This window comes from Lampris incognitus, unplaced genomic scaffold (assembly GCF_029633865.1).
Source record: "Lampris incognitus isolate fLamInc1 unplaced genomic scaffold, fLamInc1.hap2 scaffold_112, whole genome shotgun sequence".
NCBI lineage: Eukaryota > Metazoa > Chordata > Actinopteri > Lampriformes > Lampridae > Lampris > Lampris incognitus.
The window spans coordinates 1-25,877 of record NW_026611090.1 but is presented as its reverse complement, the minus strand read 5'-3'; the positions used below and the strand labels follow the sequence as shown (position 1 = coordinate 25,877).

The 25,877-nt window shown below is 35.9% G+C and overlaps 1 protein-coding gene across 1 annotated transcript in view; it reads left to right on the top strand.

Annotated features, from left to right (window-relative positions):
- LOC130132094 (homeobox protein meis3-B-like) overlaps positions 1-25,831 on the top strand; it is a gene marked incomplete at its 3' end in the record, with an annotated part of 73,914 nt that extends 48,083 nt beyond the window's left edge. The window contains exons 14-16 of the mRNA XM_056301739.1: positions 22,825-22,933; positions 23,132-23,277; positions 25,755-25,831. Coding sequence (XP_056157714.1) covers positions 22,825-22,933; positions 23,132-23,277; positions 25,755-25,831 — 332 coding nt within the window. The remainder of the gene's footprint in view (positions 1-22,824; positions 22,934-23,131; positions 23,278-25,754) is intronic.
- Positions 25,832-25,877: the final 46 nt, after the last annotated feature.

The window sequence follows — 25,877 nt, the reverse complement described above, 5'->3', positions numbered from 1 at the left end:
GTAATGTGACATCATAGCTCAAACACAGAATTATAATGTGACATCATAGCTCACACACAGAATTATAATGTGACATCATAGCTAACACACAGAGAACTATATTGTGACATCATAGCTCACATAGAGAATTGTAATGTGACATCATAACTCACACACCGAGAAATATAATGTCAAATCATAGCTCAAATACACAGAGAATTATAATGTGACATCATGGCTCACACACAGAATTATAATGTGACATCATAGCTCACACACAGAATTATATTGTGACATCATAGCTTGCAAACACAGAATTATAATGTGATATCATAGCTCACACACAGAGAATTATAATGTGACATCATAGCTCACACACACAGAATTATAATGTGACATCATAGCTCACACACACAGAATTATAATGTGACATCATATCTCACAAAAAGAGAATTATAATGACACATCATAGCTCACACACAGAATTATAATGTGACATCATGGATCACACACAGAGAATTATAATGTGACATCATAGCTCACACATAGAATGATAATGTGACATCATACCTCACACACAGAATTATAATGTGATATTAAAGCTCACACACAGAGAACTATAATGTGACATCATAGCTCACACACAGAGAATTATAAGGTGACATCATAGCTCACACACAGAATTATAATGTGACATCATGGATCACACACAGAGAATTATAATGTGACATCATAGCTCACACACAGAGAATTATAATGTGACATCATAGCTTACACACAGAGAATTATAATGTCACATCATAGCTCACACACAGAATTATAATGTGACATCATAGCTCTCACAGAGAATTACAAGGTGACATCATAGCTCACGCACAGAGAACAATAATGTGACATCATGGATCACACAGAGAATTGTAATGTGCCATCACAGCTCACACACAGAGAATTATAATGTGACATAATAGCTCACAAACACAGAACTATAATGTGACATCAGAATTATAATGTGACATCATGGATCACACACAGAATTTGAATGTGACATCATAGCTCACAAACAGAGAATTATAAGGTGACATCATAGCTCAAATACGGAAAATTATAATGTGACATCATAGCTCATACACAGAATTATAATGTGACATTATGGATCACACAAAGAGAATTATAATCTGACATATTAGCTCACACATAGAATTATAATGTGACATTATGGATCACACAGAGAATTATAATGTGACATCATAGCTCACACACAAAGAATTGTAACGTGACATCATAGCTCAAACACAGAATTATAATGTGACATCATAGCTCACACACAGAGTTATAATGTGACATCATAGCTAACACACAGAGAACTATATTGTGACATCATAGCTCACATAGAGAATTATAATGTGACATCATAACTCACACACCGAGAAATATAATGTCACATCATAGCTCAAATACAGAGAGAATTATAATGTGACATCATGGCTCACACACAGAATTATAATGTGACATCATAGCTCACACACAGAATTATATTGTGACATCATAGCTTGCAAACACAGAATTATAATGTGATATCATAGCTCACACACAGAGAATTATAATGTGACATCATAGCTCACACACACAGAATTATAATGTGACATCATAGCTCACACACACAGAATTATAATGTGACATCATATCTCACAAAAAGAGAATTATAATGACACATCATAGCTCACACACAGAGAATTATAATGTGACATCATGGATCAGACACAGAGAATTATAATGTGACATCATAGCTCACACACAGAATTATAATGTGACATCATAGCTCACACACATAGAATAATAATGTGACATCATGGATCACACAGAGAATTATAATGTGACTTCAAAACTCAAATAAAAAGAATTATAATGTGACATCATAGCTCACAAACACAGAATTATAATGTGACAGCATAGTTTACAAACACAGAATTATAATGTGACATCATAGCTCACACAGAGAATTATAATGTGACATCATGGATCACACACAGAGATTACAATGTGACATCATAGCTCACACACAGAGAAGTATAATGTGACATCATAGCTTACACACAGAGAATTATAATGTCACATCATAGCTCAAACACAGAATTATAATGTGACATCATAGCTTACACACAGAGAATTATAATGTCACATCATAGATCAAACACAGAATTATAATGTGATATCATGGATCACACACAGAGAATTATAATGCGACATCATAGCTCACACACAGAGAATTATAATGTGACACCATAGCTTACACACAGAGAATTATAATGTCACATCATAGCTCAAACACAGAATTATAATGTGACATCATGGATCACACACAGAGAATTACAATGCGACATCATAGCTCACACACAGAGAATTATAATGTGACATCATAGCTTACACACAGCGAATTATAACGTCACATCATAGCTCAAATACAGAGAGAATTATAATGGGAAATCATAGCTCACACACAGAATTATAATGTGACATCATAGCTCACACAGAATTATAATGTGACATCATAGCTCTCACACAGAATTATAATGTGACATCATAGCTCACACACAGAGAATAATAATGTGACATCATGGATCACACAGAGAATTGTAATGTGCCATCACAGCTCACACACAGAGAATTATAATGTGACATAATAGCTCACAAACACAGAACTATAATGTGACATCAGAATTATAATGTGACATCATGGATCACACACAGAATTTGAATGTGACATCATAGCTCACAAACAAAATTATAAGGTGACATCATAGCTCAAATACAGCAAATTATAATGTGACATCATAGCTCATACACAGAATTATAATGTGACATCATGGATCACACAAAGAGAATTATAATCTGACATATTAGCTCACACATAGAATAATAATGTGACATCATGGATCACACAGAGAATTATAATGTGACATCATAGCTCACATAGAAAGAATTGTTACGTGACATCATAGCTCAAACACAGAATTATAATGTGACATCATAGCTCACACACAGAATTATAATGTGACATCATAGCTAACACACAGAGAACTATATTGTGACATCATAGCTCACATAGAGAATTATAATGTGACATCATAACTCACACACCGATAAATATAATGTCAAATCATAGCTCAAATACAGAGAGAATTATAATGTGACATCATGGCTCACACACAGAATTATAATGTGACATCATAGCTCACACACAGAATTATATTGTGACATCATATCTCACAAAAAGAGAATTATAATGACACATCATAGCTCACACACAGAATTATAATGTGACACCATAGCTCACACACACAGAATTATAATGTGACATCATATCTCACAAAAAGAGAATTATAATGACACATCATAGCTCACACACACAGAATTATAATGTGACATCATGGATCACACACAGAGATTTATAATGTGACATCATAGCTCACACATAGAATGATAATGTGACATCATGGATCACACACAGAGAATTATAATGTGACATCATACCTCACACACAGAATTATAATGTGATATTAAAGCTCACACACAGAGAAGTATAATGTGACATCATAGCTTACACACAAAGAATTATAATGTCACATCATAGCTCAAACACAGAATTATAATGTGACATCATAGCTTACACACAGAGAATTATAATGTCACATCATAGATCAAACACAGAATTATAATGTGATATCATGGATCACACACAGAGAATTATAATGCGACATCATAGCTCACACACAGAGAATTATAATGTGACATCATAGCTTACACACAGAGAATTATAATGTCACATCATAGCTCAAACACAGAATTATAATGTGACATCATGGATCACACACAGAAAATTACAATGTGACATCATAGCTCACACACAGAGAATTATAATGTGACATCATAGCTTACACACAGCGAATTATAATGTCACATCATAGCTCAAATACAGAGAGAAATATAATGTGAAATCATAGCTCACACACAGAATTATAATGTGACATCATAGCTCACACAGAATTATAATGTGACATCATAGCTCTCACACAAAATTATAAAAGTGACATCATAGCTCACACACAGAGAATAATAATGTGACATCATGGATCACACAGAGAATTGTAATGTGCCATCACAGCTCACACACAGAGAATTATAATGTGACATAATAGCTCAAAAACACAGAACTATAATGTGACATCAGAATTATAATGTGACATCATGGATCACACACAGAATTTGAATGTGACATCATAGCTCACAAACAGAGAATTATAAGGTGACATCATAGCTCAAATACAGAAAATTATAATGTGACATCATAGCTCAAACACAGAATTATAATGTGACATCATAGCTCACGCACAGAATTATAATGTGACATCATAGCTAACACACAGAGAACTATATTGTGACATCATAGCTCACATAGAGAATTATAATGTGACATCATAACTCACACACCGAGAAATATAATGTCAAATCATAGCTCAAATACACAGAGAATTATAATGTGACATCATGGCTCACACACAGAATTATAATGTGACATCATAGCTCACACACAGAATTATATTGTGACATCATAGCTTGCAAACACAGAATTATAATGTGATATCATAGCTCACACACAGAGAATTATAATGTGACATCATAGCTCCCACACACACAGAATTATAATGTGACATCATAGCTCACACACACAGAATTATAATGTGACATCATAGCTCACGCACAGAGAACAATAATGTGACATCATGGATCACACAGAGAATTGTAATGTGCCATCACAGCTCACACACAGAGAATTATAATGTGACATAATAGCTCACAAACACAGTACTATAATGTGACATCAGAATTATAATGTGACATCATGGACCACACACAGAATTTGAATGTGACATCATAGCTCACAAACAGAGAATTATAAGGTGACATCATAGCTCAAATACGGAAAATTATAATGTGACATCATAGCTCATACACAGAATTATAATGTGACATTATGGATCACACAAAGAGAATTATAATCTGACATATTAGCTCACACATAGAATTATAATGTGACATTATGGATCACACAGAGAATTATAATGTGACATCATAGCTCACACACAAAGAATTGTAATGTGACATCATAGCTCAAACACAGAATTATAATGTGACATCATAGCTCACACACAGAGTTATAATGTGACATCATAGCTAACACACAGAGAACTATATTGTGACATCATAGCTCACATAGAGAATTATGATGTGACATCATAACTCACACACCGAGAAATATAATGTCACATCATAGCTCAAATACAGAGAGAATTATAATGTGACATCATGGCTCACACACAGAATTATAATGTGACATCATAGCTCACACACAGAATTATATTGTGACATCATAGCTTGCAAACACAGAATTATAATGTGATATCATAGCTCACACACAGAGAATTATAATGTGACATCATAGCTCACACACACAGAATTATAATGTGACACATCATAGCTCACACACACAGAATTATAATGTGACATCATATCTCACAAAAAGAGAATTATAATGACACATCATAGCTCACACACAGAGAATTATAATGTGACATCATGGATCAGACTAAGAGAATTATAATGTGACATCATAGCTCACACACAGAATTATAATGTGACATCATAGCTCACACACATAGAATAATAATGTGACATCATGGATCACACAGAGAATTATAATGTGACTTCAAAACTCAAATAAAAAGAATTATAATGTGACATCATAGCTCACAAACACAGAATTATAATGTGACAGCATAGTTTACAAACACAGAATTATAATGTGACATCATAGCTCACACAGAGAATTATAATGTGACATCATGGATCACACACAGAGATTACAATGTGACATCATAGCTCACACACAGAGAAGTATAATGTGACATCATAGCTTACACACAGAGAATTATAATGTCACATCATAGCTCAAACACAGAATTATAATGTGACATCATAGCTTACACACAGAGAATTATAATGTCACATCATAGATCAAACACAGAATTATAATGTGATATCATGGATCACACACAGAGAATTATAATGCGACATCATAGCTCACACACAGAGAATTATAATGTGACACCATAGCTTACACACAGAGAATTATAATGTCACATCATAGCTCAAACACAGAATTATAATGTGACATCATGGATCACACACAGAGAATTACAATGCGACATCATAGCTCACACACAGAGAATTATAATGTGACATCATAGCTTACACACAGCGAATTATAACGTCACATCATAGCTCAAATACAGAGAGAATTATAATGTGAAATCATAGCTCACACACAGAATTATAATGTAACATCATAGCTCACACAGAATTATAATGTGACATCATAGCTCTCACACAGAATTATAATGTGACATCATAGCTCACACACAGAGAATAATAATGTGACATCATGGATCACACAGAGAATTGTAATGTGCCATCACAGCTCACACACAGAGAATTATAATGTGACATAATAGCTCACAAACACAGAACTATAATGTGACATCAAAATTATAATGTGACATCATGGATCACACACAGAATTTGAATGTGACATCATAGCTCACAAACAAAATTATAAGGTGACATCATAGCTCAAATACAGCAAATTATAATGTGACATCATAGCTCATACACAGAATTATAATGTGACATCATGGATCACACAAAGAGAATTATAATCTGACATATTAGCTCACACATAGAATAATAATGTGACATCATGGATCACACAGAGAATTATAATGTGACATCATAGCTCACACACAGAGAATTATAATTTCACATCATAGCTCACACACAGAATTATAATGTGACATATTGGATCACACAGAGAATTATAATGTGACTTCATAGCTCAAATAAAGAGAATTATAATGTGACATCATAGCTCACATACACAGAATTATAATGTGACATCATAGCTCACAAACACAGAATGATAATGTGACATCATAGCTCACACAAAGAGAATTATAATGTGACATCATAGCTCACACACAGAATTATAATGTGACATCATGGATCACACAGAGAATTATAATGTGACTTCATAGCTCAAATAAAGAGAATTATAATGTGACATCATAGCTCACAAACACAGAATTATAATGTGACATCATAGCTCACAAACACAGAATTATAATGTGACATCATAGCTCACACACAGAGAATTATAATGTGACATCATAGCTCACACACAGAGAATTATAATGTGACATCATAGCTTACACACACAGAGAATTATAATGTCACATCATAGCTCACACACAGATAATTATAATGTGACATCATAGCTCACCCGTAGAGAATTATAATGTGATATCATAGCTCACAAACATGGAATTTTAATGTGACATCATAGCTTACACAGAGAGAATTATAATGTCACATCATAGCTCACACACAGAATCATAATGTGACATCATAGCTCACACACAGAATTATAATGTGACATCATGGATCACACAGAGAATTATACTGTGACATCATAGCTCACAAACACAGAATTACAATGTGACATCATAGCTCACACACAGAGAATTATAATTAGACATCATGGATCACACAGAGAATTATAATGTCACATCATAGCTCACAAACACAGAATTATAATGTGACATCATAGCTCACACAAAGAGAATGATAATGTGACATCATAGCTCACAAACACAGAATTATAATGTGACATCATATCTCACACAAAGAGAATGATAATGTGACATCATAGCTCACACACAGAGAATTATAATGTGACATCATAGCTCACACACAGAGAATTATAAAGTGACATCATAGCTCACAAACATAGAATTATAATATGACATCATAGCTCACACACAGAGAATTATAATGTGACATCATAGCTCACACACAGAGAATTAAAATATGACATCATAGCTCTTACACAGAGAATTACAATGTGACATCATAGCTCACACACAGAATTATAATGTGACACCATAGCTCAAACACAGAATTATAATGTTACATCATGGCTCACACACAAATAATTATAATGTGACATCATGGATCACACACAGAGAATTAAAATGTGACTTCATAGCTCACACACAGAGAATTATAATGTGACATCATAGCTTACACACAGAGAATTATAATGTCACATCATAGCTCACACACAGAATTATAATGTGACATCATAGCTCACACACAGAATCATAATGTGACATCATAGCTCTCACACATAGTATAATAATGTGAAATCATGGATCACACAGAGAATTATAATGTGACTTCAAAACTCAAATAAAGAGAATTATAATGTGACATCATAGCTCACAAACACAGAATTATAATGTGACAGCATAGTTTACAAACACAGAATTATAATGTGACATCATAGCTCACACAGAGAATTATAATGTGACATCATGGATCACACACAGAGAATTACAATGTGACATCATAGCTTACACACAGAGAATTATAATGTCACATCATAGCTCAAACACAGAATTATAATGTGACATCATGGATCACACACAGAGAATTATAATGTGACATCATAGCTCACACACAGAGAGTTATAATGTCACATCATAGCTCAAACACAGAATTATAATGTGACATCATGGATCACACACAGAGAATTACAATGTGACATCATAGCTCACACACAGAGAATTATAATGTGACATCATAGCTTACACACAGCGAATAATAATGTGACATCATAGCTCAAATACAGAGAGAATTATAATGTGAAATCATAGCTCACACACAGAATTATAATGTGACATCATAGCTCACAAACAGAGAATTAAAATGTGACATCATTGCTCACACACAGAATTATGTTACATCATAGCTCACACACAAATAATTATAATGTGACATCATAGCTCACACAGAATTTTAATGTGACATCATAGCTCTCACACAGAATTATAATGTGACATCATGGATCACACAGAGAATTGTAATGTGCCATCACAGCTCACACACAGAGAATTATAATGTGACATAATAGCTCACAAACACAGAACTATAATGTGACATCAGAATTATAATGTGACATTATGGATCACACAGAGAATTATAATGTGACATCATAGCTCACGCACAAAGAATTGTAATGTGACATCATAGCTCAAACACAGAATTATAATGTGACATCATAGCTCACATACAGAATTATAATGTGACATCATAGCTAACACACAGAGAACTATATTGTGACATCATAGCTCACATAGAGAATTATAATGTGACATCATAACTCACATACCGAGAAATATAATGTCACATCATAGCTCAAATACAGAGAGAATTATAATGTGACATAATGGCTCACACACAGAATTATAATGTGATATCATAGCTCACACACAGAGAATTATAATGTAATATAATAGCTAACAAACACAGAACTATAATGTGCCGTCATAGCTCACACACAGAGAATTATAATGTGACATCATAGCTCACACACACAGAATTATAATGTGACATCATAGCTCACACACACAGAATTATAATGTGACATCATATCTCACACAAAGAGAATTATAATGAGACATCATAGCTCACACACAGAGAATTATAATGTGACATCATGGATCACACACAGAGAATTATAATGTGACATCATAGCTCACACATAGAATGATAATGTGACATCATGGATCACACACAGAGAATTATAATGTGACATCATACCTCACACACAGAATTATAATGTGATATTAAAGCTCACACACAGAGAACTATAATGTGACATCATAGCTCACACACAGAGAATTATAAGGTGACATCATAGCTCACACACAGAATTATAATGTGACATCATGGATCACACACAGGGAATTATAATGTGACATCATAGCTCACAAACAGGGAATTATAATGTGACATCATAGCTTACACACAGAGAATTATAATGTCACATCATAGCTCACACACAGAATTATAATGTCACATCATAGCTCACAGACATAGAATTATAATGTGACATCATGGATCACACACAGAGAATTATAATGTGACATCATAGCTCTTACACAGAGAATTATAATGTGACATCATAGCTCACACACAGAATTATAATGTGACATCATAGCTCTTACAAAGAGAATTATAATGTGACATCATAGCTCATACACAGAATTATAATGTGACATCATAGCTCACACACACAGAATTATAATGTGACATCATATCTCACAAAAAGAGAATTATAATGACACATCATAGCTCACACACACAGAATTATAATGTGACATCATGGATCACACACAGAGATTTATAATGTGACATCATAGCTCACACATAGAATGATAATGTGACATCATGGATCACACACAGAGAATTATAATGTGACATCATACCTCACACACAGAATTATAATGTGATATTAAAGCTCACACACAGAGAAGTATAATGTGACATCATAGCTTACACACAAAGAATTATAATGTCACATCATAGCTCAAACACAGAATTATAATGTGACATCATAGCTTACACACAGAGAATTATAATGTCACATCATAGATCAAACACAGAATTATAATGTGATATCATGGATCACACACAGAGAATTATAATGCGACATCATAGCTCACACACAGAGAATTATAATGTGACATCATAGCTTACACACAGAGAATTATAATGTCACATCATAGCTCAAACACAGAATTATAATGTGACATCATGGATCACACACAGAAAATTACAATGTGACATCATAGCTCACACACAGAGAATTATAATGTGACATCATAGCTTACACACAGCGAATTATAATGTCACATCATAGCTCAAATACAGAGAGAAATATAATGTGAAATCATAGCTCACACACAGAATTATAATGTGACATCATAGCTCACACAGAATTATAATGTGACATCATAGCTCTCACACAAAATTATAAAAGTGACATCATAGCTCACACACAGAGAATAATAATGTGACATCATGGATCACACAGAGAATTGTAATGTGCCATCACAGCTCACACACAGAGAATTATAATGTGACATAATAGCTCACAAACACAGAACTATAATGTGACATCAGAATTATAATGTGACATCATGGATCACACACAGAATTTGAATGTGACATCATAGCTCACAAACAGAGAATTATAAGGTGACATCATAGCTCAAATACAGAAAATTATAATGTGACATCATAGCTCATACACAGAATTATAATGTGACATCATGGATCACACAAAGAGAATTATAATCTGACATATTAGCTCACACATAGAATAATAATGTGACATCATGGATCACACAGAGAATTATAATGTGACATCATAGCTCACACACAAAGAATTGTAATGTGACATCATAGCTCAAACACAGAATTATAATGTGACATCATAGCTCACGCACAGAATTATAATGTGACATCATAGCTAACACACAGAGAACTATATTGTGACATCATAGCTCACATAGAGAATTATAATGTGACATCATAACTCACACACCGAGAAATATAATGTCAAATCATAGCTCAAATACACAGAGAATTATAATGTGACATCATGGCTCACACACAGAATTATAATGTGACATCATAGCTCACACACAGAATTATATTGTGACATCATAGCTTGCAAACACAGAATTATAATGTGATATCATAGCTCACACACAGAGAATTATAATGTGACATCATAGCTCCCACACACACAGAATTATAATGTGACATCATAGCTCACACACACAGAATTATAATGTGACATCATAGCTCACGCACAGAGAACAATAATGTGACATCATGGATCACACAGAGAATTGTAATGTGCCATCACAGCTCACACACAGAGAATTATAATGTGACATAATAGCTCACAAACACAGTACTATAATGTGACATCAGAATTATAATGTGACATCATGGACCACACACAGAATTTGAATGTGACATCATAGCTCACAAACAGAGAATTATAAGGTGACATCATAGCTCAAATACGGAAAATTATAATGTGACATCATAGCTCATACACAGAATTATAATGTGACATTATGGATCACACAAAGAGAATTATAATCTGACATATTAGCTCACACATAGAATTATAATGTGACATTATGGATCACACAGAGAATTATAATGTGACATCATAGCTCACACACAAAGAATTGTAATGTGACATCATAGCTCAAACACAGAATTATAATGTGACATCATAGCTCACACACAGAGTTATAATGTGACATCATAGCTAACACACAGAGAACTATATTGTGACATCATAGCTCACATAGAGAATTATAATGTGACATCATAACTCACACACCGAGAAATATAATGTCACATCATAGCTCAAATACAGAGAGAATTATAATGTGACATCATGGCTCACACACAGAATTATAATGTGACATCATAGCTCACACACAGAATTATATTGTGACATCATAGCTTGCAAACACAGAATTATAATGTGATATCATAGCTCACACACAGAGAATTATAATGTGACATCATAGCTCACACACACAGAATTATAATGTGACACATCATAGCTCACACACACAGAATTATAATGTGACATCATATCTCACAAAAAGAGAATTATAATGACACATCATAGCTCACACACAGAGAATTATAATGTGACATCATGGATCAGACTAAGAGAATTATAATGTGACATCATAGCTCACACACAGAATTATAATGTGACATCATAGCTCACACACATAGAATAATAATGTGACATCATGGATCACACAGAGAATTATAATGTGACTTCAAAACTCAAATAAAAAGAATTATAATGTGACATCATAGCTCACAAACACAGAATTATAATGTGACAGCATAGTTTACAAACACAGAATTATAATGTGACATCATAGCTCACACAGAGAATTATAATGTGACATCATGGATCACACACAGAGATTACAATGTGACATCATAGCTCACACACAGAGAAGTATAATGTGACATCATAGCTTACACACAGAGAATTATAATGTCACATCATAGCTCAAACACAGAATTATAATGTGACATCATAGCTTACACACAGAGAATTATAATGTCACATCATAGATCAAACACAGAATTATAATGTGATATCATGGATCACACACAGAGAATTATAATGCGACATCATAGCTCACACACAGAGAATTATAATGTGACACCATAGCTTACACACAGAGAATTATAATGTCACAGCATAGCTCAAACACAGAATTATAATGTGACATCATGGATCACACACAGAGAATTACAATGCGACATCATAGCTCACACACAGAGAATTATAATGTGACATCATAGCTTACACACAGCGAATTATAACGTCACATCATAGCTCAAATACAGAGAGAATTATAATGTGAAATCATAGCTCACACACAGAATTATAATGTGACATCATAGCTCACACAGAATTATAATGTGACATCATAGCTCTCACACAGAATTATAATGTGACATCATAGCTCACACACAGAGAATAATAATGTGACATCATGGATCACACAGAGAATTGTAATGTGCCATCACAGCTCACACACAGAGAATTATAATGTGACATAATAGCTCACAAACACAGAACTATAATGTGACATCAAAATTATAATGTGACATCATGGATCACACACAGAATTTGAATGTGACATCATAGCTCACAAACAAAATTATAAGGTGACATCATAGCTCAAATACAGCAAATTATAATGTGACATCATAGCTCATACACAGAATTATAATGTGACATCATGGATCACACAAAGAGAATTATAATCTGACATATTAGCTCACACATAGAATAATAATGTGACATCATGGATCACACAGAGAATTATAATGTGACATCATAGCTCACACACAGAGAATTATAATTTCACATCATAGCTCACACACAGAATTATAATGTGACATATTGGATCACACAGAGAATTATAATGTGACTTCATAGCTCAAATAAAGAGAATTATAATGTGACATCATAGCTCACATACACAGAATTATAATGTGACATCATAGCTCACAAACACAGAATTATAATGTGACATCATAGCTCACACAAAGAGAATTATAATGTGACATCATAGCTCACACACAGAATTATAATGTGACATCATGGATCACACAGAGAATTATAATGTGACTTCATAGCTCAAATAAAGAGAATTATAATGTGACATCATAGCTCACAAACACAGAATTATAATGTGACATCATAGCTCACAAACACAGAATTATAATGTGACATCATAGCTCACACACAGAGAATTATAATGTGACATCATAGCTCACACACAGAGAATTATAATGTGACATCATAGCTTACACACACAGAGAATTATAATGTCACATCATAGCTCACACACAGATAATTATAATGTGACATCATAGCTCACCCGTAGAGAATTATAATGTGATATCATAGCTCACAAACATGGAATTTTAATGTGACATCATAGCTTACACAGAGAGAATTATAATGTCACATCATAGCTCACACACAGAATCATAATGTGACATCATAGCTCACACACAGAATTATAATGTGACATCATGGATCACACAGAGAATTATACTGTGACATCATAGCTCACAAACACAGAATTACAATGTGACATCATAGCTCACACACAGAGAATTATAATTAGACATCATGGATCACACAGAGAATTATAATGTCACATCATAGCTCACAAACACAGAATTATAATGTGACATCATAGCTCACACAAAGAGAATGATAATGTGACATCATAGCTCACAAACACAGAATTATAATGTGACATCATATCTCACACAAAGAGAATGATAATGTGACATCATAGCTCACACACAGAGAATTATAATGTGACATCATAGCTCACACACAGAGAATTATAAAGTGACATCATAGCTCACAAACATAGAATTATAATATGACATCATAGCTCACACACAGAGAATTATAATGTGACATCATAGCTCACACACAGAGAATTAAAATATGACATCATAGCTCTTACACAGAGAATTACAATGTGACATCATAGCTCACACACAGAATTATAATGTGACACCATAGCTCAAACACAGAATTATAATGTTACATCATGGCTCACACACAAATAATTATAATGTGACATCATGGATCACACACAGAGAATTAAAATGTGACTTCATAGCTCACACACAGAGAATTATAATGTGACATCATAGCTTACACACAGAGAATTATAATGTCACATCATAGCTCACACACAGAATTATAATGTGACATCATAGCTCACACACAGAATCATAATGTGACATCATAGCTCTCACACATAGTATAATAATGTGACATCATGGATCACACGGAGAATTATAATGTCACTTCATAGCTCAAATAAAGAGAATTATAATGTGACATCATAGCTCACAAACACAGAATTATGATGTGACATCATAGCTCACACACAGAATTATAATGTGACATCATAGCTCACACACATAGAATAATAATGTGAAATCATGGATCACACAGAGAATTATAATGTGACTTCAAAACTCAAATAAAGAGAATTATAATGTGACATCATAGCTCACAAACACAGAATTATAATGTGGCAGCATAGTTTACAAACACAGAATTATAATGTGACATCATAGCTCACACAGAGAATTATAATGTGACATCATGGATCACACACAGAGAATTACAATGTGACATCATAGCTTACACACAGAGAATTATAATGTCACATCATAGCTCAAACACAGAATTATAATGTGACATCATGGATCACACACAGAGAATTATAATGTGACATCATAGCTCACACACAGAGAGTTATAATGTCACATCATAGCTCAAACACAGAATTATAATGTGACATCATGGATCACACACAGAGAATTACAATGTGACATCATAGCTCACACACAGAGAATTATAATGTGACATCATAGCTTACACACAGCGAATAATAATGTGACATCATAGCTCAAATACAGAGAGAATTATAATGTGAAATCATAGCTCACACACAGAATTATAATGTGACATCATAGCTCACAAACAGAGAATTAAAATGTGACATCATTGCTCACACACAGAATTATGTTACATCATAGCTCACACACAAATAATTATAATGTGACATCATAGCTCACACAGAATTTTAATGTGACATCATAGCTCTCACACAGAATTATAATGTGACATCATGGATCACACAGAGAATTGTAATGTGCCATCACAGCTCACACACAGAGAATTATAATGTGACATAATAGCTCACAAACACAGAACTATAATGTGACATCAGAATTATAATGTGACATTATGGATCACACAGAGAATTATAATGTGACATCATAGCTCACGCACAAAGAATTGTAATGTGACATCATAGCTCAAACACAGAATTATAATGTGACATCATAGCTCACATACAGAATTATAATGTGACATCATAGCTAACACACAGAGAACTATATTGTGACATCATAGCTCACATAGAGAATTATAATGTGACATCATAACTCACATACCGAGAAATATAATGTCACATCATAGCTCAAATACAGAGAGAATTATAATGTGACATAATGGCTCACACACAGAATTATAATGTGACATCATATCTCACAAAAAGAGAATTATAATGACACATCATAGCTCACACACAGAGAATTATAATGTGACATCATGGATCAGACTAAGAGAATTATAATGTGACATCATAGCTCACACACAGAATTATAATGTGACATCATAGCTCACACACATAGAATAATAATGTGACATCATGGATCACACAGAGAATTATAATGTGACTTCAAAACTCAAATAAAAAGAATTATAATGTGACATCATAGCTCACAAACACAGAATTATAATGTGACAGCATAGTTTACAAACACAGAATTATAATGTGACATCATAGCTCACACAGAGAATTATAATGTGACATCATGGATCACACACAGAGATTACAATGTGACATCATAGCTCACACACAGAGAAGTATAATGTGACATCATAGCTTACACACAGAGAATTATAATGTCACATCATAGCTCAAACACAGAATTATAATGTGACATCATAGCTTACACACAGAGAATTATAATGTCACATCATAGATCAAACACAGAATTATAATGTGATATCATGGATCACACACAGAGAATTATAATGCGACATCATAGCTCACACACAGAGAATTATAATGTGACACCATAGCTTACACACAGAGAATTATAATGTCACATCATAGCTCAAACACAGAATTATAATGTGACATCATGGATCACACACAGAGAATTACAATGCGACATCATAGCTCACACACAGAGAATTATAATGTGACATCATAGCTTACACACAGCGAATTATAACGTCACATCATAGCTCAAATACAGAGAGAATTATAATGTGAAATCATAGCTCACACACAGAATTATAATGTGACATCATAGCTCACACAGAATTATAATGTGACATCATAGCTCTCACACAGAATTATAATGTGACATCATAGCTCACACACAGAGAATAATAATGTGACATCATGGATCACACAGAGAATTGTAATGTGCCATCACAGCTCACACACAGAGAATTATAATGTGACATAATAGCTCACAAACACAGAACTATAATGTGACATCAAAATTATAATGTGACATCATGGATCACACACAGAATTTGAATGTGACATCATAGCTCACAAACAAAATTATAAGGTGACATCATAGCTCAAATACAGCAAATTATAATGTGACATCATAGCTCATACACAGAATTATAATGTGACATCATGGATCACACAAAGAGAATTATAATCTGACATATTAGCTCACACATAGAATAATAATGTGACATCATGGATCACACAGAGAATTATAATGTGACATCATAGCTCACACACAGAGAATTATAATTTCACATCATAGCTCACACACAGAATTATAATGTGACATATTGGATCACACAGAGAATTATAATGTGACTTCATAGCTCAAATAAAGAGAATTATAATGTGACATCATAGCTCACATACACAGAATTATAATGTGACATCATAGCTCACAAACACAGAATTATAATGTGACATCATAGCTCACACAAAGAGAATTATAATGTGACATCATAGCTCACACACAGAATTATAATGTGACATCATGGATCACACAGAGAATTATAATGTGACTTCATAGCTCAAATAAAGAGAATTATAATGTGACATCATAGCTCACAAACACAGAATTATAATGTGACATCATAGCTCACAAACACAGAATTATAATGTGACATCATAGCTCACACACAGAGAATTATAATGTGACATCATAGCTCACACACAGAGAATTATAATGTGACATCATAGCTTACACACACAGAGAATTATAATGTCACATCATAGCTCACACACAGATAATTATAATGTGACATCATAGCTCACCCGTAGAGAATTATAATGTGATATCATAGCTCACAAACATGGAATTTTAATGTGACATCATAGCTTACACAGAGAGAATTATAATGTCACATCATAGCTCACACACAGAATCATAATGTGACATCATAGCTCACACACAGAATTATAATGTGACATCATGGATCACACAGAGAATTATACTGTGACATCATAGCTCACAAACACAGAATTACAATGTGACATCATAGCTCACACACAGAGAATTATAATTAGACATCATGGATCACACAGAGAATTATAATGTCACATCATAGCTCACAAACACAGAATTATAATGTGACATCATAGCTCACACAAAGAGAATGATAATGTGACATCATAGCTCACAAACACAGAATTATAATGTGACATCATATCTCACACAAAGAGAATGATAATGTGACATCATAGCTCACACACAGAGAATTATAATGTGACATCATAGCTCACACACAGAGAATTATAAAGTGACATCATAGCTCACAAACATAGAATTATAATATGACATCATAGCTCACACACAGAGAATTATAATGTGACATCATAGCTCACACACAGAGAATTAAAATATGACATCATAGCTCTTACACAGAGAATTACAATGTGACATCATAGCTCACACACAGAATTATAATGTGACACCATAGCTCAAACACAGAATTATAATGTTACATCATGGCTCACACACAAATAATTATAATGTGACATCATGGATCACACACAGAGAATTAAAATGTGACTTCATAGCTCACACACAGAGAATTATAATGTGACATCATAGCTTACACACAGAGAATTATAATGTCACATCATAGCTCACACACAGAATTATAATGTGACATCATAGCTCACACACAGAATCATAATGTGACATCATAGCTCTCACACATAGTATAATAATGTGACATCATGGATCACACGGAGAATTATAATGTCACTTCATAGCTCAAATAAAGAGAATTATAATGTGACATCATAGCTCACAAACACAGAATTATGATGTGACATCATAGCTCACACACAGAATTATAATGTGACATCATAGCTCACACACATAGAATAATAATGTGAAATCATGGATCACACAGAGAATTATAATGTGACTTCAAAACTCAAATAAAGAGAATTATAATGTGACATCATAGCTCACAAACACAGAATTATAATGTGGCAGCATAGTTTACAAACACAGAATTATAATGTGACATCATAGCTCACACAGAGAATTATAATGTGACATCATGGATCACACACAGAGAATTACAATGTGACATCATAGCTTACACACAGAGAATTATAATGTCACATCATAGCTCAAACACAGAATTATAATGTGACATCATGGATCACACACAGAGAATTATAATGTGACATCATAGCTCACACACAGAGAGTTATAATGTCACATCATAGCTCAAACACAGAATTATAATGTGACATCATGGATCACACACAGAGAATTACAATGTGACATCATAGCTCACACACAGAGAATTATAATGTGACATCATAGCTTACACACAGCGAATAATAATGTGACATCATAGCTCAAATACAGAGAGAATTATAATGTGAAATCATAGCTCACACACAGAATTATAATGTGACATCATAGCTCACAAACAGAGAATTAAAATGTGACATCATTGCTCACACACAGAATTATGTTACATCATAGCTCACACACAAATAATTATAATGTGACATCATAGCTCACACAGAATTTTAATGTGACATCATAGCTCTCACACAGAATTATAATGTGACATCATGGATCACACAGAGAATTGTAATGTGCCATCACAGCTCACACACAGAGAATTATAATGTGACATAATAGCTCACAAACACAGAACTATAATGTGACATCAGAATTATAATGTGACATTATGGATCACACAGAGAATTATAATGTGACATCATAGCTCACGCACAAAGAATTGTAATGTGACATCATAGCTCAAACACAGAATTATAATGTGACATCATAGCTCACATACAGAATTATAATGTGACATCATAGCTAACACACAGAGAACTATATTGTGACATCATAGCTCACATAGAGAATTATAATGTGACATCATAACTCACATACCGAGAAATATAATGTCACATCATAGCTCAAATACAGAGAGAATTATAATGTGACATAATGGCTCACACACAGAATTATAATGTGATATCATAGCTCACACACAGAGAATTATAATGTAATATAATAGCTAACAAACACAGAACTATAATGTGCCGTCATAGCTCACACACAGAGAATTATAATGTGACATCATAGCTCACACACACAGAATTATAATGTGACATCATAGCTCACACACACAGAATTATAATGTGACATCATATCTCACACAAAGAGAATTATAATGAGACATCATAGCTCACACACAGAGAATTATAATGTGACATCATGGATCACACACAGAGAATTATAATGTGACATCATAGCTCACACATAGAATGATAATGTGACATCATGGATCACACACAGAGAATTATAATGTGACATCATACCTCACACACAGAATTATAATGTGATATTAAAGCTCACACACAGAGAACTATAATGTGACATCATAGCTCACACACAGAGAATTATAAGGTGACATCATAGCTCACACACAGAATTATAATGTGACATCATGGATCACACACAGGGAATTATAATGTGACATCATAGCTCACAAACAGGGAATTATAATGTGACATCATAGCTTACACACAGAGAATTATAATGTCACATCATAGCTCACACACAGAATTATAATGTCACATCATAGCTCACAGACATAGAATTATAATGTGACATCATGGATCACACACAGAGAATTATAATGTGACATCATAGCTCTTACACAGAGAATTATAATGTGACATCATAGCTCACACACAGAATTATAATGTGACATCATAGCTCTTACAAAGAGAATTATAATGTGACATCATAGCTCATACACAGAATTATAATGTGACATCATAGCTCACACACAGATAATTATAACGTTACATCATAGCTCACACACAAATAATTATAATGTGACATCATAGCTCACACAGAATTATAATGTGACATCATAGCACACACAGAGAATTATAATGTGCCATCACAGCTCACACACAGAGAATTATAATGTGACATAATAGCTCACAAACACAGAACTATAATGTGACATCAGAATTATAATGTGACATCATGGATCACACACAGAATTTGAATGTGACATCATAGCTCACAAACAGAGAATTATAATGTGACATCACAGCTCAAACAGAGAATTATAATGTCACATCATAGATCACACACAGAATTTGAATGTGACATCAAAGCTCACAAACAGAGAATTATAATGTGACATCATAGCTCAAACAGAGAGAATTATAATGTGACATCATAGCTCAAATACAGAAAATTATAATGTGACATCATAGCTCATACACAGAATTATAATGTGACATCATGGATCACACACAGAGCGAGGTGATGCAGAATGTAAATGTGCTGGGTAATAAACCTGTAAAGAGAGTGTGACGCATAATAAGTGAATCCGTGACCATCCAGGACAACATTAGGAGCCCCACAGATGCAGTCAAGAGCCGACAGGATCCCCTCACCCCAAACCAGCTCTGCTCAGTGGGGCCCTCCAGAGACAACAGACTTCACATACACACAAGAGGCCCAGCAGACTTCCACACAGCATTCGCACCGAGAGAAAGAAGACGAGAGGCGTGATGAGAGTGATGCCGAACTTGTCATAGCTAAAACAAATAGTTTCAAATAATTTTAAACAACAACAACAGCTACTACTACTACCACTTTCAGCTGCTCCCGTTAGGGGGCGCCACAACGGATAATTTGTTTCCATCTCTTCCTGTCCTCTGCATCTTCCTCTGTCACACCAGGCACCTTGCTGTCCTCCCTCACCACATCCATGAACCTCCTCTTTGGCCTTCCTCTTCTCCTCTTCCCTGGCAGCTCTATATTCAGCAATGTTCAGCAATGTTAAACAAGAACAGTGCAAAACGGTAGCATAAACCTCCAGGAGGGTGTGACTGTGACCAAGGGAAAACAGGAGGCATCACAAACAGGCTCCAAAGTCATCAGGCGGTCGAATATAGCAAACCTTAATATTTCTTAATAGTTTCTACTTAGACATATCTTTCTCTCTTTTTTATGTCATCTAATATCCCCTGCATTTGCTTTATTTACTCTGTCTGACCTCTTCCACTCATCCATCTGTCATGATCATTCTTCCTACACTTCTCTTTTTGTAAAATGACTAAAACTGCCCCCGGCCCCTGTCTTACTTGGTAGAATGCGTCGTGGTTACGGGAGGCGGACGAGTGTGCCACCACTCCTCTGGGAACACCAGGGACCTGTGGCCTACCTTCACACAGCACAGCAGACACCTGCAGTGACACAGGTACTCACTCACACACATGCAAGAGCACACGCACACCTATAGGCATGCACAAAGAATGCCACAGCATAGCGCAGCATGCACAAACTGCGCACCCATGCAAGGGTGTTATGTTATAACATCACGTGAGAGATTTATAGCAGAGCAGACACACGCTCACGCTCCCTCTGATATGGTGGGTGCGCGGCGGTCTCCCTGCAGGCGACGGTCTGGATGGAGGTGTAGCATCCCCGAGTACAGGAGAGGAGGATGAAACGGACAGGGACAGGAGGAACAACAAGAAGAGGGGGATTTTCCCCAAGGTGGCGACCAACATTATGAGGGCCTGGCTCTTCCAGCACCTGACGGTAAGACAAACAGAACAATTAAAAGCAGCTTTTAGAAATCAAAAAACATCAAAGATCGTGTATAAGAAAGCATGACACACTAACGATTGAAGGAATGGATTTTTTTTCCCAAGAGGGAAAACATTACAGAACAGAGAGAAGGGCACCAAGACAATAACGAATGTCAGTTTGGTTAAATGAAAAATGGAGGAACTAAGTGATTATGTGAACATTCTCAGTATTGAATCAGTAATAAACTAATAAAACCGCAGGAGTAATGGTTAGGGAGGTGATTAGATTGATGATTAGCTACCAAATGAGGCAGGTCAAATGACGCTTCACCACAGCACAAATGAACAAGAGAGAGAGACTGAGAGAGACAGAGAGAGAGAAATGGGGGAGCGAGAGAGACAGAGAGAGATTGGGAAAGAGGGGGCAAGAGAGGGAGGGGGAGCGAGATTGGGAAAGAGGGGGCAAGAGAGGGAGGGAGAGAGAGAGATAGTGTAGAACTTCTGTCAGATCTATGTATTCCTTTTTCCTTGTTTTTGTTTGTTTGTTTGGTTGTTTAGTTCTCTGTTGACCTGTTCTGCTTTGGCAACATTGTAATTAATGCAGTCATGCCAATAAAGCAACTGAACTGAATTGAGTTGAATTGAGAGAGAGAGAGAGAGAGAGAGAGAGAGAGAGAGAGAGAGAGAGTTTCGCATTTTAAAACAAGTCTTTATTTAACAGAAAAAATGATCAAAAACAGACTTGAAATCTTTCTAAACATATAAACAATATTTGAGCGAGGAAGAGAAAGAGAGAGAAAGAGAGAAATGGAGTGAGAGAGACAGAGTGGGAGAGAGAAGGCAAAGAGAGGGAGAGGGAGAGAGAGAGGGAGAGAGAGGGCAAGAAGGAGGGAGGGAGGAGAAAGAGAGAGAAAGAGAGAGAAATGGGGGAGTGAGAGAGACAGAGAGAGTGGGAGAGAGAGAGCAAGAGATGGAGGAGGAGAGAAAGAGGGAGAGGGAGAGAGACAGGGAGAGTGGGAGAGAGAGAGCAAGAGATGGAGGAGGAGAGAAAGAGGGAGAGGGAGAGAGGACAGGGAGAGTGGGAGAAAGAGGGCAAGAGAGGGAGGGGGGGAGAGAGAGAGAGAGAGAGAGAGAAATAGGGGAGTGAGAGAGACAGAGAGAGAGTGGCAGAGAAAGAGGGCAAGAGAGGGAGGGAGAGAGAGGGAGAGGGAGAGAGAGGGCAAGAAGGAGGGAGGGAGGAGAGAGAGAGAGAGAGAGAGAGAGAGAGAGAGAGAGAGAGAGAGAGAGAGAGAGAGAGAGAGAGAGAGAGAGAGAGAGATGGGGGAGTGAGAGAGACGAGAGAGGTGGGAGAGAGAAGGGCAAGAGATGGAGGGGGGAGAGAAATAGGGAGAGGGAGAGAGAGGGCAAGAAGGAGGGAGGGAGGAGAAAGAGAGAGAAAGAGAGAGAAATGGGGGAGTGAGAGTGACAGAGAGAGTGGAGAGAGAGAGCAAAGAGATGGAGGGGGAGAGAGAGAGGGAGAGGGAGAGAGACAGGGAGAGTGGGAGAAAGAGGGCAAGAGAGGGAGGGGGAGAGAGAGAGGGAGAGAGGGCAAGAGGTGAGAGAGAGAGAGAGAAATTGGGGAGTGAGAGAGACAGAGAGAGTGGAGAGAGAGGGCAGAGAGGAGGGAGAGAGAGGGAGAGAGAGAGAGAGGGCAAGAAGGAGGGAGGGAGGAGAGAGAGGAGAAAGAGAGAAATGGGGGGAGTGAGAGAGACAGAGAGGAGGTGGAGAGAGAGGCAAGAGATGAGGGGGAGAGAATAGGGAGAGGGAGAGAGACAGGGAGAGTGGGAGAGAAGAGGGCAAGAGAGGAGGGGAGAGAGAGAGGGAGAGAGGGCAAGAGGAGAGAGAGAGAGAAACTGGAGTGAGAGAGACAGAGAGAGTGGGAGACGAAGGCAGAGAGGGAGGGGGAGAGAGAGAGGAGAGAGGCAGAGGAGTGAGCAGAGAGTGGGTGGGAGAGAGAGGGCAAGAGAGGGAGGGGATAGAGAGACGAGAGAGAAATGGGGGAGTGAGAGAGACAGAGAGAGTGGGAGAGAGGGGGCAAGAGAGGGAGGGGAGGAGAGGGAGAGGAGAGGGGAGAGAGAGAGAGAGAGATCGTGAGAGAGAGAGACGAGAGAGAGAGAGAGAGAGAGAGTGAGGTTGCTGGTTGGTTAAAGCGAATGAGCTCAGATGAATGACGACTGCGGGTGTGAGTCATCAGTGTGCATCCTAGGCTTGCCCGCCGCCCTCAGACGTTTCATTCTCACCTGCAGATGAGATTCATGAGCGAGACTTTAATGGCAAGAAGTTTTCCTTTCTACGCTTCAGTTGTTCTTTGATAATGAAAGGACTTGTGGCCATTCTCACATTTCGAGACCAAAAACATCCTGCCCCCGTTTTTGGTTTCTTTTGGCGGGATGAGAGCCTGGTGATTGTCTGGTTGGTCAGTAGCAGCGCTCTGCGTGTCTCTTCCAGCACCCGTACCCGTCAGAGGAGCAGAAGAAGCAGCTGTCGCAGGACACGGGACTGACCATCTTACAGGTTAACAACTGGTCAGTATGCTCGTAGTCCATACACCAGCACCAGCCAGTGAGCCAT